The sequence below is a fragment of the Oncorhynchus mykiss genome, chromosome 20 (genome assembly GCF_057628025.1).
Source record: "Oncorhynchus mykiss isolate SJ-2025 chromosome 20, ASM5762802v1, whole genome shotgun sequence".
NCBI classification, from domain to species: Eukaryota; Metazoa; Chordata; class Actinopteri; order Salmoniformes; family Salmonidae; genus Oncorhynchus; species Oncorhynchus mykiss.
In genome coordinates this window covers 10513094-10527565 of record NC_143041.1, presented here as the reverse complement: position 1 = coordinate 10527565, position 14472 = coordinate 10513094, and the positions used below count along the sequence as shown (strand labels likewise).

General features: G+C 42.5%; 1 protein-coding gene across 1 annotated transcript; it reads left to right on the top strand.

Annotated features, from left to right (window-relative positions):
• The first annotated feature begins 5588 nt into the window (after positions 1–5588).
• LOC149974374 (casein kinase I-like) lies at positions 5589–14458 on the top strand. The gene is made up of 11 exons (XM_090212159.1): positions 5589–5890; positions 7539–7639; positions 8167–8277; positions 8488–8636; positions 8846–9074; positions 10221–10391; positions 10955–11103; positions 11354–11561; positions 11864–12003; positions 12205–12268; positions 12476–14458. Exons 2-10 carry the CDS (start codon positions 7564–7566, stop codon positions 12235–12237), a joined length of 1266 nt encoding a protein of 421 aa, XP_090068285.1. The 5' UTR covers positions 5589–5890; positions 7539–7563; the 3' UTR covers positions 12238–12268; positions 12476–14458.
• The last annotated feature ends 14 nt before the right edge of the window (positions 14459–14472 follow it).

The following is a 14472-nucleotide window of genomic DNA, read 5'->3' as shown; positions in this document are numbered from 1 at the left end:
AGACCTGAAAATGATTGTCTAGCAATGATCAACAACAAATTTAACTTAGCTTGAATAATTTTTTTAATAATATCGGGCAAATGTTGTGCAGGTGTGAAAATCTCTTAGCGACTTACCCAGAAAGACTCACAACTGTAATCGCAGCTGAAGGTTCTTCAACAAATAATTGACTCAGGGCTGTGAATTATTATGTAATTAAGATATTTCTGTATTTAATTTTCAATAAATTGGCAAATTTTTCTAAAAACATGTTTTCTCTTCATCATTATAGTGTATTGTGTGTAGATGGGTGAGAAAACCAAAAGTTATCAATTTTGAATTCAGGCTGTAACACAACAAAATGTGTAATCCGTCAAGGGGTATGAATACTTTCTGAAGGCACTGTATAGGGTTAGGTTTAGTGTTCCCACACAGCTATATCTCCATGTTACATCATTTGTTTACGGAAGACCTAGGCGGCCACTAGTGTTAATTTGCTATCCAGCGTGCTCAGAACACCTGTGTGTAAGCATAACTGGGGAGGAAGTGCAGTTTGTTAACTGGAGGCACACACAGCATGTGGATCTGTGCAAAACTGCTACAGTAACTATGCATTTTTATTTGAAAGATTATTTCTCGCTGATATGAAAGATAAGGTAGACATCAGCATATGTTTTTTTTAAACGGTTTTAAAACAATTATTATTGCTGTTTATAAACTTTAAAACACAGCATCATAATTGTAGTTCACATGGAGCTAACAGTGGGTGAATGTAATCACTAAAAACCCTACATACGGAGAAGACATGTTTTTGAGAGCTAGTGGCTAACTAGCTAGCTAGATGACAGGTATTGTGTACATTTAAATCTTGCCCAAGACAGATTTCAGAATCGTCTATTTAAACCAATTTAGACAATTTATTAATTACTAAGTGTAGCTAACATCAGATAGTTCATCCAGATATTCTTACCTTTGCCTGTATTTGGCAAACTTGTCAAATCAAATCACATTTTATTGGTCACATACACGTGATTATGTCACACAGCCTGGAGTGGTGGGTGCGGAGTCAAGCGCAGAGAGCAGAGGATAATGGGGTAAACCTGACTTTATTGCGGCATCCAACACAAACGCCCAAAACAACAGGCGAATATCAAAAAAGTGTCCAGCCCAAAACAGGGCACAAAAAGACAGGGAACACTACACGCAACAACCTCGACTAACAGATAACAAGCCGGCACAAAAACAGGTGGGCCAAACAGGCTTAAATAGTCCTGAATCAAAACTAAAACAAGAGACAGGTGCAACCAATAAGACATAACAAACAGAAAAGGAAAAGGGGATGATCGGTGGCAGCTAGTAGATCGGCAACGACGACCACCGAGAGCCGCCAGAACAGGCAGGGGAGCCCCCTTCGGTAGGAGTCGTGACAAATTAGCAGAAGTTGTTGAGGGTGTAGCGAAATGCTTGTGCTTCTAGCTCCGTCAGTGCAGTAATATCTAACAAGTAATATCTAACAAATTACACAACATATACCCAATACACACAAATTAATTAAGACTATATACATATGGACGAGCAATGTCAGAGCGGAACGGACAAAGATACAGTGAATAATATAGAATATAGTAAATACATATGAGATGAGTAATGCAAGATATGTAAACATTATTAACTGAATGAGATACCATAGAATAGCATAGGAAACAGTATATACATATGAGATGAGTAATGCCAGATATGTAAACTGTAATGAGGTGCGTACTGGCGGCAGAGAAGTCAGGCGCAGGAGAGCGAAAACTGATTTACAATGGTGTCGTTTAATATCCATAAACCACCGTCAACAAGACAATACATGAAATGGGTGAAACAAAAACCCGGTAATACCAGCATACCGTGCACAGGCACTACCAGAAACAATTACGTACAAGGACAGGGGCCCCCTCGATGGAACCTCCCACACATCAGACTCCTGGAGCGGGCCAGCCACCTCCGGCCTGAGGAGAGACACATGGAACGAGTGGTTAATACAGTAATCGGGTGGGAGCTGTAACCTATAACAAACCTCGTTCTCTCTCCTCAGGACTTTAAATGGCCCAAACTACCGGCAGGGCAGGCGGAGGGGCAGGTTTCGGTTCGATGGCCAGACCCAGTCCCCCGGTGCAACCACCGGGGCCTCACTGCGGTGGCGATCTGCATTCTCCTTTTGGCGCATCACGGCCTGCTGAAGGTGAACACGGACAGCTTCCCATGTCTCCTCCGTGTGCCTGAACCAGTCGTCCACCGCAGGAACCTCGTCTGACTCTGATGCCAAGGCGCCAGAACCGGCTGGTAACCCAGTATGCACTGGAAGGGAGAGAGGTTAGTGGAGGAGTGGCGAAGCGAGTTCTGTGCCATCTCGGCCCAGGGCATGAACGCCACCCACTCCCCCGGCTGGTCCTGGCAATAGGACCGCAGAAACCTGCCCACATCCTGGTTCACTCTCTCCACCTGCCCATTACTCTCGGGGTGAAACCCTGAAGTAAGGCTGATCGAGACCACCAGACGTTCCATGAACGCCTTCCAGACCATAGACGTGAACTGGGGACCCCGATCAGACACTATATCCTCAGGCACCCCGTAGTGCCAGAAGACGTGTGTAAACAAGGCCTCTGCAGTCTGTAGGGCTGTAGAGAGACCAGGCAGAGGGAGGAGATGACAGGACTTAGAGAAACGATCCACAACGACCAGGATCGCGGTGTTACACTGTGGAAGATCCGTCAGAAAATCCACCGACAGGTGCGACCAAAGCCGCTGTGGAATGGGTAAGGGGTGTAGCTTACCTCTGGGCAGGTGCCGAGGAGCCTTACACTGGGCGCACACCAGGCAGGAGGAAACATAAACCCTCATGTCCTTAGCCAAGGTAGGCCACCAGTACCTCCCGCTCAAGTCCACGATCATCTCTTTTGTTTTGTTGACGTTGAGTGAGAGGTACCACACTCCCAGAGCCCTCACCTCCTCTATGTAGGCTGTCTCGTCATCGTTAGTAATCAAGCCTACTACTGTTGTGTTGTCCGCAAACTTGATGATTCAGTTGGAGGCGTGCTTGGCCACGCAGTCATGGGTGAACAGAGAGTACAGGAAGGGACTGAGCACACACCCTTGTGTGTTGAGGATCAGCAGAGTGGAGGTGATGCTTCCTACCTTCACCACCTGGGGGCAGCCCGTCAGGAAGTCCAGGACCCAGTTGCACAGGGCGGTGTTCAGACCCAGGGCCTCACGCATAATGATGAGCTTGGAGGGTAGTATGGTGTTGTCCAGATCATCATGGCCCTGGTGCGTGACGTGAAGCTTGTGACAGGCATTTGTAGTTCTGTATGATAGCCATATTAGCAGCTATTTAGCATTTCATTTTTGGGAGGTAAATACAGGCAAATACATCATGCCAGGGTAAGCCTACATGAAACACAGACCTTATTTTAAGTGTTGCTAAAATCCCCAATGGAAAAAATGAATGCTAGAAAAATTATTGCAACCATTTCCGTGTTTGGCTAGGTTTTATGGGTATTATGACTCATACTGTGGTACCACAGCGTTTCTAACCCCTACTGTAATGCCTTTGGTGATATTCTATAAATGATTCACAGACAGTGCTGACATCATGGACTTACCGTTTGTTGTGATCTTGCTGCAAGTCTCTCTTTCAGGACATCCGCCTCTCTGCAAACTGTTCTTAAGGTCTTGGACCTCTGGTCAGATCGTCCATTCTTTTGTTAGTTGAGTCCACCAGTATTTGAACAAAGCTCTTGAAGCTATTTTCCTGTTTCTGTAACAATTGCTTTTGACATATTTTTGTTGATTTAAAAGATCATGCACCTGTGACAGCAAAACACTGTCCTCTCCATTATTCCAACCCTCTTTAGCTTTAGTATAGTATCAAAGTAGGCTAACGCTGGTACTCCACAAAATTCCAGCCAGCACAACTCACAGGGCCGATGGAAACAACAACAAACAAACAATCCTGCAAGAGTTACTTTTCAAAAAAGGAGAAATTGAATATTTAAAGAGGACTTGGGTTAGAGAGGCCTATGCTGCCATCTACTGTAGTAACAGCAGAGGTGTAGGCATCCTGATAAATAAGAATACACCCCTTTCCCTTATATCCCAGCACACTGTGTCACTCCCTGACCTTAGTTATCTTTGTTTTCTTTATTATTTTGGTTAGGTCAGGGTGTGACGAGGGTGATATATGTGTTTTTTCCTGTCTAGGATTTTTGTATGTTTATGGGGTTGTTTCTAGTCTAGGTGTTTTTATGTCTATGGTTGCCTAGATTGGTTCTCAATCAGAGGCAGCTGTTTATCGTTGTCTCTGATTGGGGACCATATTTAGGTAGCCATTTTCCTTGGGTATTTTGTGGGTTATTGTCTATGTATAGTTAGCCTGTGTCTGCACTCGGTTTATTATAGCCTCACGGTTGTTTTTGTAAGTTTGTTAAGTGTTCTTCACGCTGCGTTCTTCACTCTGCCCTTTGGTCTCCTTATGGCAAACGTGACACACTGACCAAGAAGGCAGTTTTCTAATGTTGAATTGTACCTTACATGGTGAACAATGTACATTGATTTCATTGTATATTCCACCAGGGGCACATCTGGTGTTTTTAGACAGAATTCAAGCTATATTAGATCAAATACAGAAAGGTACTATTATTTTAGCAGGTGAACTAAATCATACATTCGATAAGATTGACAGATTCAAGGAACCTCCAAAGAAGCTGAAAAATGCCATGTCTACAAATAATTTACAGGACACCTGGAGACTACTACTCCCAACTACAAAAGACTACTTATTTTTTCTCAATTCAGAAAAGCTATTCAAGAATTCACTACATTTTTAAAAATTTTAAATGCTCAACAATTTACTGGGTTAAAAAATCCATGACATAGTGATCTCGGATCATTCTCCGTATCATGCTTAATTACACCAACAGAAAATACACTTAGCGACAGAATATGAAGAATGAACACAGCGTATCTTCAAGACCCGACATGTATTAAATAAATGATAATATTTAAACCTTTACCATTACAAATGTAGACATAGAGAAAAGCCGACACTCAATATAATTTTGGATACTTTTAAGTTGTACATTAGGGGAATGATCATACTCAGCAAAGGTTAAATCTGATTTAGAAATTAAAATGAAAGAAAAATGAAATAATTCACTATTTTAGAAAAAAGGCCATGAAAAATCTTTACCAAGTAAAGAATAACATTTAATTGCTGAATTTGAGCAGGAATATGATATTTTACTTTTGAAGAGAGCCAACAGGTTCAACTCAATTAAAGCATAGGCTACTATTAAGCATACTACTTATTGGCAAATAAACATCTTGCAGCCCTCTCACAAAACCAATACATCGAACCACATCAAATCATTTTAAAAGGTAAAGTTACAAATGCGTTATTTAGAATTAGACAACAGTGAGACTGATCCTACAGTCTTTTTAGACTCAACAAACAACAACACTTTCAGTAGACTGACTATAGCAGCCTTGGAAAGTGGTCCAACTCACGACATTCTCAATAGTGGAACAACAGCTGCATGAGGCGCGCGGTGTCTTTAAGGTAATCCGGGCATTTTCTTATGGTCTGTGCTGAATGACATCATTGATATTGTCAATGGTGTAACTGAGACGAGAGATAGGGGAATAGCTGGATTTCTGAGTTTACACCTAAATATCTGTCATTCGCATTGCAGACTAGACCAGAGTATACCGCGGGACGCTTACATCGGGATCAGCAGGGCGGTGAGGAATGGTTCGTCAAGCGCATCGGCCGTCTTTCGCTGTCCATGGTGCTGTTTGAATGACAACGTCCTGATCAGCACCTCGGTGGAAGGAAGGCAGCAGTCCCTGAAGAGCTTGATCAAAAACGGTGAGCAACGGAGGGGAGGAAAGGCACGGGTCCATTGGTAAATAAGGGGGAATTGTGTTTGTCTGTTTGGGGTTTGTACAGGGACCCAAACAAGAGAGTGAGAATCCGAAGGTAGGGACGTAGGGTTTTTCTCGACCGAGAAGGTTTTCCCAAGCCAAGGGTGCGGCTTTGTGCAAATATTGACAATAAACACTGAACGTAAATTCGAATGTGTCTAATATAGGCCTAATTATATTGATTAGACTTTTGGATAGGTTTAATCTAGCTTCCCAGCTCTGTCGACTGGATGATTTACTATTTTAGATCTGCAGCAAATGACGTGGCCCCTGGCATCTTGCTATGGAGCAGCGCTACAACCTTGCTACAAGAATAGGGCTCAATTTTGTAATAGGCTTATAGGGTAGGCTACTTACCTAACACAAACGTGAGCTGTTTCGTATATGCATTCATTAACAAGAGTTTGACCTTAACTGAGACGGGTTTACAGTGTGAAATGATCATGGTAAGATTGCATGTAGTTCTTGTCATTTATCATTACCTTGCTTCAAAATGTTCTATCTCTGTTGGGATTTATCCCATCTCATCCACCACCATTATGTACGACTGTAGAATATGTATTTTTTAATAGAATAGAATTATATAATATATTCTAACTTTATTAGTTCATTTTTAATAATATTTTTAGTGTTCCTCAGTTACACATTATATTTTGCTCTGCTCCCAACCTTTACAGACTGGACACCAGCAGGCCATCCTGAGTGCACTGCCCTTACAGAGCATGAATATAAATGCAAATTAAAAATATTTACCATCTTTATAATCAGTCTGTCTTTTCTATGTATGTATTTCAACACAGCCATTTTCACATCACAGCCATTTTCCAAAGTAAACCTCTTCCTGTATTGTGATGGGAAAAGCATGCACGCAGCATGCTGGAAGAAAATGTGTTTCGCTTAATTTAATTTGGGACTCTGAAATTATGAGGTTATTCTAAATATTTGTTTATGTGCTGGTTTCCTTTGAAGTGAGATGGAGTGTATGAGATGCCAGCTGGTTCAAAGTGCTGGATTTATTAAATCAGATTCACACTGAGTTTTCCCCTGCACATGCCCTCTCAGAGAAGCATAGTACACAGCTTTTTCAAATCCATAGTTAAATCATCCAACTTTCGTATAAGAAGTTAAAAAACTAGTTTTTTTTAAATCAACATTTTAACCACACTATTTTACACTCCCATTCCAATTATTTTGGCTTAAATAATGTTTCCTTCTTTCTCCATCCCTGACTTGGTCTTCATTTTGTCTTGTCTTGTCCCGTTTCTTATTTTGTAACCAATTCTCCCATTTGTAACATCTTATTTGAGTTGGATCCCCATGAGATTGAGATGGAACTGGGTTGCGTCACAACGTCCTTCAGCTATATCGATCTACAGTTTGATTGAGGACAGGGGGCAGCAGGTAGCCTAGCAGTTAAGAGCGTTAGGCCAGTAACCGAAAGGTCGCTGGTTCGCATCCCTGAGTCAACTAGGTGATAAATTAGTTGATGTGCCCTTGAACAAGGCACTTAACCCTAATTGCTCCTGTAAGTCACTCTGGATAAGAATGACTAAAATGTAAATGTATGTCCTCCTGTATGTTTGCTCCCTCAGTGAGTTGGGAAGAACAGCAGGAACCATGGAACTGAGAGTGGGGAACAAGTACCGCCTCGGCAGGAAGATAGGGAGTGGCTCTTTTGGAGACATTTACCTGGGTAAGACCTTTGTTTTAATGTAGCTCTAACTCTACTTATGCTCACAAACCTCTAAATAAACATATTCCAGAGTAGACTGCCTTCCATACTAACTTTAAAGGGATACTTCAGGATTTTGTCTACTTTTATTTACTTCTTCACAGTCAGATGAACTTGTGGATACAATTTTTATGTATCTGCGTGCAGTTTGAAGGAAGTTGCTAACTAGTGTTAGCACAATGACTGGAAGTCTATGGTAACTGCTAGCATGTTAGTAGATACCATAGACTTCCAGTCATTGCGCTAACGCTTGTTAGCATTCGGCTGCGGAACTACCTATAACTTCTTTCATACTAGAAGTTAGAGATAGAGAAAGGGTTTCATTGCCAAAATCCCAAAGTATCCTTTTAAATTCTGTCCGAACACATTTCATCATTGAACACATCAAAGCTGGCCATAAAAAGAAAAGACTGTGTCAGAGTAGACCATGGTGATTGCATCATCAAAAAGGTGGTCATGGTATGTGTCCCTTCCTGTGTCTCTGTCAGGCATTAACATCGCCACAGGTGAGGAGGTGGCCATTAAGCTGGAATGTGTGAAGACCAAACATCCACAACTCCACATCGAGAGCAAGTTCTACAAGATGATGCAGGGAGGAGGTGAGAGAGGAGTAGGACAAGAGGGTGTGGTCAGGGGTGGGGGTAGTGGGCGACTATGTTGGGAAACCCTAACCTGAAACCTGAAGTTTTGCATGAGTTTTCCAAGCTAATGCCTAGGCTTTAACTTAGAAGGCTTACTCTGGACCTGGGTTCGAACCACAGTAAGTGACACTAGCTTATAAATCACACTCTCCCTTCCCTTCCCTATAGTGGGCATCCCATCCATAAAGTGGTGTGGAGCAGAGGGAGACTACAACGTGATGGTGATGGAGCTGCTAGGCCCCAGTCTGGAGGATCTGTTCAACTTCTGCTCCCGCAAGTTCAGCCTCAAGACTGTCCTGCTGCTGGCTGACCAGATGGTACAGCACGCCTCCTCCTCCTCCTCCAAAACCTATTTTTATCATATCATATGCTTCTCTATATGCTTTATTGTGCTGGCATTTTCAAAGAATACCCTTTGATTATATATAACGTTATTGGCTTTAACCAAGAACTGGAACTGATAATGATAGTCAACCAGTCCCTCTCTCCTTTCCCCCTCTTCCTCCACTCCCTTTCTCCTCTCCAGATCAGCCGTATTGAGTACATCCACTCTAAGAACTTCATCCACAGAGATGTGAAGCCTGACAACTTCCTGATGGGCCTGGGCAAGAAGGGCAACCTGGTGTACATCATTGACTTTGGCCTGGCCAAGAAGTACCGCGACGCCCGCACACACCAGCACATCCCCTACCGCGAGAACAAGAACCTGACCGGCACAGCACGCTACGCATCCATCAACACACATCTGGGGATAGGTACAGTACTAATTGTAATATTAACCGTGTGTGTTCACATTTGTTTGACCCTTCATCGGCTGTGTGTGTAGTGAGAGAGTCGATAGATTTTACGTGATTGCGTCGGTATTGATCAGGGGTTGATTCACAGAACTACTGCAGTAGGAGTATTGACCCTTCTTCATCTCCTCTCTCTTCCTCCCTCCCTCACTCCTGTTCTCTCCTTTCCTTTACTCTATACTCCCCTGTCTCTCCTTTCCTTTACTCTATACTCCCCTGTTCCCTCCTTTCCTTTACTCTATGCTCCTCTTCTCTCATTTCCTTTACTCTATACTCCTCTTCTCTCATTTCCTTTACTCTATGCTCCTCTTCTCTCATTTCCTTTACTCTATACTCCTCTTCTCTCATTTCCTTTACTCTATGCTCCTCTTCTCTCATTTCCTTTACTCTATACTCCTCTTCTCTCATTTCCTTTACTCTATGCTCCTCTTCTCTCATTTCCTTTACTCTATACTCCTCTTCTCTCATTTCCTTTACTCTATGCTCCTCTTCTCTCATTTCCTTTACTCTATACTCCTGTTCTCTCCTTTCCTTTACTCTATGCTCCTGTTCTCTCCTTTCCTTTACTCTATGCTCCTGTTCTCTCCTTTCCTTTACTTTATGCTCCTCTTCTCGCCTTTCCTTTACTCTATGCTCCTCTTCTCTCATTTCCTTTACTCTATGCTCCTCTTCTCTCATTTCCTTTACTCTATACTCCTCTTCTTTCCTTTACTCTATGCTCCTCTTCTCTCATTTCCTTTACTCTATGCTCCTCTTCTCTTATTTCCTTTACTCTATGCTCCTCTTCTCGCCTTTCCTTTACTCTATGCTCCTCTTCTCTCCTTTCCTTTACTCTATACTCCTGTTCTCTCATTTCCTTTACTCTATACTCCCCTGTCTCTCCTTTCCTTTACTCTATGCTCCTGTTCTCTCCTTTCCTTTACTCTATGCTCCTGTTCCCTCCTTTCCTTTACTCTATGCTCCTCTTCTCTCCTCTTTCTCCTCTAAAGGTATACACGTTATTGTTTTTTTGTGTGTCTAAATAAGATCAGTATAGTGTCTCCTCTCTCCATGTCTCCTCTCTCCCCCCACAACCCCCCACTCTTCTCCCCCTCCCTCTCTCTACAGAGCAGTCTCGTCGTGATGACCTGGAGTCTCTGGGTTACGTCCTGATGTACTTCAACCTGGGCTCTCTGCCCTGGCAGGGCCTCAAGGCCGCCACCAAGAGGCAGAAGTACGAACGCATCAGTGAGAAGAAGATGTCCACCCCTATCGAGGTGCTCTGCAAGGGATACCCCTGTAAGTAGCTAAAGTCTGTTTCTTTATCCTGGGTTTACAACACTAACCATGAGTGTGTTTGTGTTAGTGTTGTTAGAAACACACTTCAAGTAGTCTTTCAACGCCGAGCTAAATTAATGTGCATTTGACCCAAGTCTTTGGTGACACTTTGGTTACCCTCTGTCACCCACTCTATCCACAGCTGAGTCTCTCTATCACACACTATCCACAGCTGAGTCTCTCTGTCACCCACTCTATCCACAGCTGAGTCTCTCTGTCACCCACTCTATCCACAGCTGAGTCTTTCTGTCGCCCACTCTATCCACAGCTGAGTCTCTCTGTCACCCACTCTATCCACAGCTGAGTCTTTCTGTCACCCACTCTATCCACAGCTGAGTCTCTCTGTCACCCACTCTATCCATAGCTGAGTCTTTCTGTCGCCCACTCTATCCACAGCTGAGTCTCTCTGTCACCCATTCTATCCACAGCTGAGTCTTTCTGTCACCCACTCTATCCACAGCTGAGTCTCTCTGTCACCCACTCTATCCATAGCTGAGTCTTTCTGTCGCCCACTCTATCCACAGCTGAGTTCTCCACCTACCTGAACTTCTGTCGCTCTCTGCGGTTCGATGACAAGCCGGACTACTCGTACCTGAGACAGCTGTTCAGAAACCTGTTCCACAGACAGGGCTTCTCCTACGACTACGTCTTTGACTGGAACATGCTCAAGTTTGTGAGTACTGCATCCCTATTAACCATTATTATTACACTATTAATAATTTATTAACAATATATCTATTTGTTGACCTTATTTATCATTACATTTTCATTTTAAATGCAATTATACATTAGTGGATTACATGTGTATTATAAATGTATAATATATGACGTTTACATAGTTGATTATAGAAACGTGGTTCCCTATGAGTTTATTTTGAATCCCTGGCACCTTCCTAACCTGAACATACATCTTTCTGCTTCAGGGGGCCAGCAGGACAGCCGAGGATGGGGAGAGGGAGAGGGAGAGGGAGAGGAGAGAGGGAAAAGAGGGGGATGAGAGGATCGGCGGGGGACCTAGGGTACCTCGTGCCCTACCCCCGGGCGGCAACCCCCCGGGTGGTGTAGACAGGATCAGAAATGGCCCCAATGCAGCAGCCTCTAACCCTGCTTCCAGAGGAGTCGCACAGTCAGGTGAGTCATGAGGCAAACAGTAGTTGAAAAGGTCTGCATTCTTAGAATGAAAGTGAAATATCAAATAAAATGTTTATTCCATTTGGACTAAAACAAATCTAAGAGTCCGGACCTTCTCTTTTTCTACTACTGACTATTTCAGATCTATGCACCAACTATTTAGGTTTTTTAAAGAATCTCTCTTAAATAATCTGTTGTGTTTGGACTTGGCTGAGGAAACTTTGAGGAAAGTCCAAGGTGTGCAGGCATTTGTTCCAGCCCAGCACTAGATTCCATTTGACCAATAATGTGTGTGTGTGTAGGGAACCGGTCCCCACAGGCCGTGTCCCGTGCGGAGCGAGAGAGAAAGGTGGCCATGAGGCTCCACCGTGGCGCCCCCGCCAACATCTCCTCCTCTGACCTCACTGCACAGATGGGCCAGTCACGCATCGCCACATCACAGGTAATTTACCTACCATTGTATCTCTCTCTATTTTGCTCTCTCTTTCTGCTATCGTGAACCCCACTGCTCCCCCACTCTTCCTCTTCTGAAAGGGATTGAAGTTTGTCTGCCTGTGTATGTGAATGTATAATATGTCTGTTGAATGCACAGCACCTTATACTAAGCCTATGCTTTCTGTTAACCCCCTCTCCTCTCCACCAGGTCAGTGTGCCATTTGAACACCTGGGGAAGTGAGCTGCTCCTCTCTGGCCCTCTGGACTGGCAGGTAAGGACACGTCAGAGGGACAACACTATGTGAACTATGGACCAACCCTAACCTGTAACATCATTGCATGATTTACTCATGCTAGTGAGTTGCATGCACAGATCTCAAGTTCGAATTTGGCCCTAAGTATGTTTATGCTTTCTTGAATGACATTTTTTGAAAATGTGTGTAAAAAGTGAAGTAAATAATATTAATATTTTTTTGCAGCCATGGCATTGTATTAAATACCTACTCAAGTACTTTTGAAATTGTTGGATAAAAAAGAAAGGAGTGGGTCAACAACACTGAAGAGGGATGAAAGATGGAAGAAAAAAAGGGAAGGAATGAAGGATTGAAAGAAAGTGTGAGAAGTGAACTCCTGTCCACTATGACTGTAGTTAACTGGAAGAAATTGTGAAAAGATGAAAGATTGACAACTTAAAGACACTCTCATGGTCTAGGCTTGCTTCCCGGGCTTGTAAGACCTTTGCCTCGGCTGGTGAATGAGACTTCGGTACTACTGTCCTGGTTCACTCTCATTACGCCGGCTATATGATCAGTGGGACCATACACGTCTCTCAGAAGCTCAATGCGCATAAAAACATGCACATGTCAGTGCAAAATGGACAAGCTCTGATTGTTCTAGATGTTTTCACCGCTGAGGTGGTTGTGTGGGCTCATGTGTAGCTTAAAAAACACAGTCGAAACCGTTTGTCTCACATTGAATGTCCAATTTATGACAGCTGCATTTACTGCTAATGGTGTATGTTTATAATCAACAACAACAAGAACAAAATCAGAGGTTTCCTGTGGTCAAGTAAAAAGGATTTATTCACTAGTAGGCAAGACGATCTCAGTTGAGAGGAATTGTGTGCAAATGAAAGAAAGAGAGATAGGAAGAGATGTGGTAAAACATTGTTCAGGAATGGGAAAAGATGAATGTGAATGAATGTGAAAGTGTTTGCGTCAGAGTTGCTTAGAAAAGTGGAAGTGTTTGCATCAGAATTGCTTCGAGAAGTGGGTTTGCATATAGTCAGTGTATGTCAATGTCTTATTGTCTTACTGTTTGTTTTTCGTACTTTTGGTTTTAGCAAGCCAAGGACCGACCAAGAGTCAAAGGAGGAAGGGGATGGTAGGAGACTTAGAGAGATGGACTGTCACCCATTTTCTCTTTACGTCTTCGCTGTTTAGGAATTCCAGGATAAGAATAATTATGAGTAGATTTTAACCTAGCGTTAAATGAGGAAATTTTGGTTCTACAACACTTACTGTTAAGATTATTGACACATTTCCATTGAGGTTCCACTCCCCTCTGCGGTGTATGTGAACACAGTATTGTATTACATTTGTCAACAACCAAGAGCTAAAAATGCCCCTTCAAATGATGGTGGCTCATATAATAAAGAACCGTTACTTCTTATCATTATGTGGAGGAAATTAGTTATTTAATCAATTGATTGTTTTTGTTCTGGTGTTTTTGTCAACTGGTAAGTCAAGGCAAGACACTAACCTCTCATGCCAGGCTTCGCAGAAGGGAGAATAATGTTGAACAATACCTGCGTTCTTGGTTATTATGATATTAAGAAAACAAGCCGTATTATCCTGGCGATGCGAGGAGGAGCATGGGAGAAATGGGGAGGATGGATTTCAAAGTTATATGCTCAATAACTTTTTAAAAATATTTTTTTATCTCTTTAAATATGTTTTTGTGTAAAGCAAAAATGTGCTAGGTTGTTTGTTTGAAGATGTCAATGTAGTAACAGAGATTTATTGACCTGCAGGAGGGCTTGGTTAGGTGCAAAGGGAGTCAAATGTAAGGTAGGCCTACACCTGAGCAGGCAGATAATAATAAAGATGGAATATATGGTTGTGTGGGTGCACTGATATCTTGTACATTTCTTTACCATGCTTAGATTTTATTACAACAATATTGTGTATTATAATAATAATAATAATAATTAATAATAATAATTGTATTGTGTCCCTTTCCATAAAGTTGTCTTGTTGCATCTCAAACTCAACAGCACAGCATCACCACATATAGTGCATAAATACATAGATACATACAACGATGTAAATTACGTGCAATAATGCAACAAAAAACGACAGATGTGGATAAAGTTTACGGAATAGGCCTGCGCTAGTTCATACCATTTTGATTCATGGGAGGGGGGCTATATTTAATGAGTCAATAAAAATATGCACAACTTATAATATTGTCTGTT